Source organism: Laetiporus sulphureus, assembly GCF_001632365.1.
Source record: "Laetiporus sulphureus 93-53 unplaced genomic scaffold LAESUscaffold_56, whole genome shotgun sequence".
Lineage (NCBI taxonomy): Eukaryota > Fungi > Basidiomycota > Agaricomycetes > Polyporales > Laetiporaceae > Laetiporus > Laetiporus sulphureus.
Genome location: NW_024468565.1, coordinates 98509 through 101265, shown reverse-complemented (window position 1 = coordinate 101265; position 2757 = coordinate 98509). Strand labels below are relative to the sequence as shown.

General features: G+C 39.9%; 1 protein-coding gene across 1 annotated transcript; it reads right to left on the bottom strand.

The window, feature by feature from the left end:
• Positions 1–485: 485 nt before the first annotated feature.
• On the bottom strand, positions 486–2154 carry LAESUDRAFT_663379 (uncharacterized protein; the record flags this gene model as incomplete). Its single annotated transcript, XM_040905059.1, has 5 exons — positions 486–888; positions 946–1091; positions 1141–1303; positions 1353–1534; positions 1588–2154. 5 exons carry the CDS (start codon positions 2152–2154, stop codon positions 486–488), a joined length of 1461 nt encoding a protein of 486 aa, XP_040759464.1.
• Positions 2155–2757: the final 603 nt, after the last annotated feature.

Genomic DNA, 2757 nt, shown 5'->3' with positions numbered 1-2757 from the left:
ATTTTTATCTGTTTGAGCTTGTATACTATGTTATGATACATAAGTTGTTAAATGAGCTAAGTTGAGCCAAACATGTAGAACATACCTGAGCTTCTCCAGATTCAATGCCTGATTAACAAATGTAGCCATTCCATAGATCAAGTCTTTCTGACTTTTATCTAAATTTGCCTCCACTTTAGAGATCTTCTCAAGCTGCTGTTTTTGAGAAGACACTATATTTAAATCTCAGTTTCAGTTAAACAATGATTAAAAATGTACTATACCAGTAACTTCTCCTAGCTTCCATAGATCTGTGTTAACCACTTGAGATGGACATGGTGGACTTTTCATTTGAAGCCAAATGCTTAAATAAGCTTCATGAACTTGAGAAAGTTGCTCAAACTCTGAGCATGCTTTTGTATACTGTTGTCGTTCATCTTGAAGATCTTTACGCAAAATTTGCACTGATTGGTAAAATTAAGCAATAAAGATCACCAGTACTTCTTTTAAGACCTACCAAGATTTATCATTTTTTCAAAGTTAAGAGATGAATGATGGTCATTCATCACATCATGTCTGTGTCCATATGTCATTTCACGTGTGCTTCGAATGAGCTCATTATATTGAGCCCATACACGCTCAATAACTTCTCCATCAGTTCGTCCTGCTCCTTCTGTCAGGTTGAAGGAAAACAGTTGTCTGCAAAGCTCTTGATGACCCAGCAGATGCATTTTAGGAATCAGAAAGGTAATTCGATCCAGAATATGGAGAAGATCAGGAAAATATTCTTCAAATCGTAAGCGAATCTTCTTGCAGAATCCGCATGCAATATCATATGATGCAAAGATACGCTTCACATCACAAGCAATCTGAAGCACTCCAGCAAGTGCATAGTCAGCATTGCAAAATCTTTGATATCACTATCAGTTGCTGTAAGATGTATAAGCTGATGCATATTATATTCACCTTTCACCTTTCTGAAGATCAACTGTTCCATGTGGCCAGAAGAAGCCATGTCTTGAGCAAACAATTGCAATAATACCTGTCACATCATAGTGAGGCTTGTTTTGAAACATGCTTTCAATGATTTTAGAGCAATTGCATGTGGACACCTTGATAAAAATTATTAGAAAATCTAATATACTAGCTACATTAACCTACCTCTTCATCATTCTTAACTGCCTTGAGATATTTAAGATATTCTGCATTGAATGGAAAATATGCAGTGCCATCGGATAATGCAGGATCATCAGAATTGCTTGCAGACTTCTTGTGCTTCAGTCCAAAGTTGCCATCAATTGATATGAATAGTGCACTTCTGTAGCTGTCAAGATATAAGATGTTTGATGATCAAAATCAAATGATGCACATACTCAGTTTGTTCATGAGCTGATATGTTGATTCCTGGATGTGGACATGCTGGACATAGAATACATACAAGGTCCTGATATGACTTAGGTAACAAGGTCCAAATGCCATGGGTGATGCCAAGTCTTTTCTTAGTCATCAGATGCCTCCATAGTCTTGCTGTCCTCAAAAACTCTCGGTACACATTCTGCAACACTTGTATGAGCTATTAGACTGTGAATTATAATTAATAAGACATACAGTTACATTTTGTGGAGCTATACCATCAGTTAGCTTTTGCAACTGTTTGATATAGTCATATGCAGTAGTTCGAGAGCATGTAGTCTCAGCATGAAAGTGTTTAAGCACTTGAAAAGTAAATGCTGTATGAGGCTGTTCAGCAGAAGCAGGAAATAGTTGATGTTCAAGCAGTTGCAAGCATTTAGGCTGATGACCAGGACAGCTGCAATAAAGAATAAAACCAGTTTGAATACCATTTCTGTCAACAATCTTGAGCTTTTGCTTGTCTTCAACACTAGCATTTGGACAAGGAGATCTTCCATGACCCAAGTGGATGACTAGACCCAAGTCACTGAGATTGACACGCTTGAAGTAAGATCCAGTCCATTTCTCTGCAAAGTGAAAAGGATTGGCCTTGTGCTCCTTTATAAGACATGTTTGACATAGAACATCAGAGTTCCAGCAATCTCTGCATCTGAAAAGTGCAGGATGTCCAGCAAGGCTGCAATGTTTACACACATAGCCTGTATCCTTGTTGATTTCATGCTCCAGCAGACACTGTAGTATCTTTTCCTCAATGTTGACCATATCATTGAAGGCCTTGTCTTTGTACTATAACATTTGTTAGTAGCTGAAGATCATAAGTTAAGGGAACTGACCTTTGGGGCTGAAGCCTTATCATTGTCATTGTCACTAAGTTCCAAATGCAATATTGCAGTTTCTAGGTCAGGATCATCAGGGTCAGGCTTTTTCCAGTCCAACAATGGATCTTCTGGAACAATGTCTTCAAAGCCTGTTGAACTGACAGTAGGATTTGGCTTCACAGTGTGGTGTTGAGAAACTGTGTATTGTCGTCGGTGAAGACGAGCACGCTTCCTCGGGCTGGAAGGCTCATCGTGTATTACTTCCAGCTGTGGCGCACTTTGCAGTGGATCCAATGACCGAGATGTACGTGATGAAGCGAAGGTCGATGATGCGGCAGAGGTAGTCTCCTGCACACGTCGCTTTGTCGGGCTAGTGGCTGACTCTTGCATGTCTCCGTCAGACACAACAGCCAATGGTACGAGACGTTCGAAAGAACACAGATGAACGCTAGCAATTGCGGAGGCCGAACGTATATTGAAATGCTCTAAGAGCAGTAATGTGCAGTATCGACTCGGATGAAGCAGACGACTTGTGACCCCGTCAATG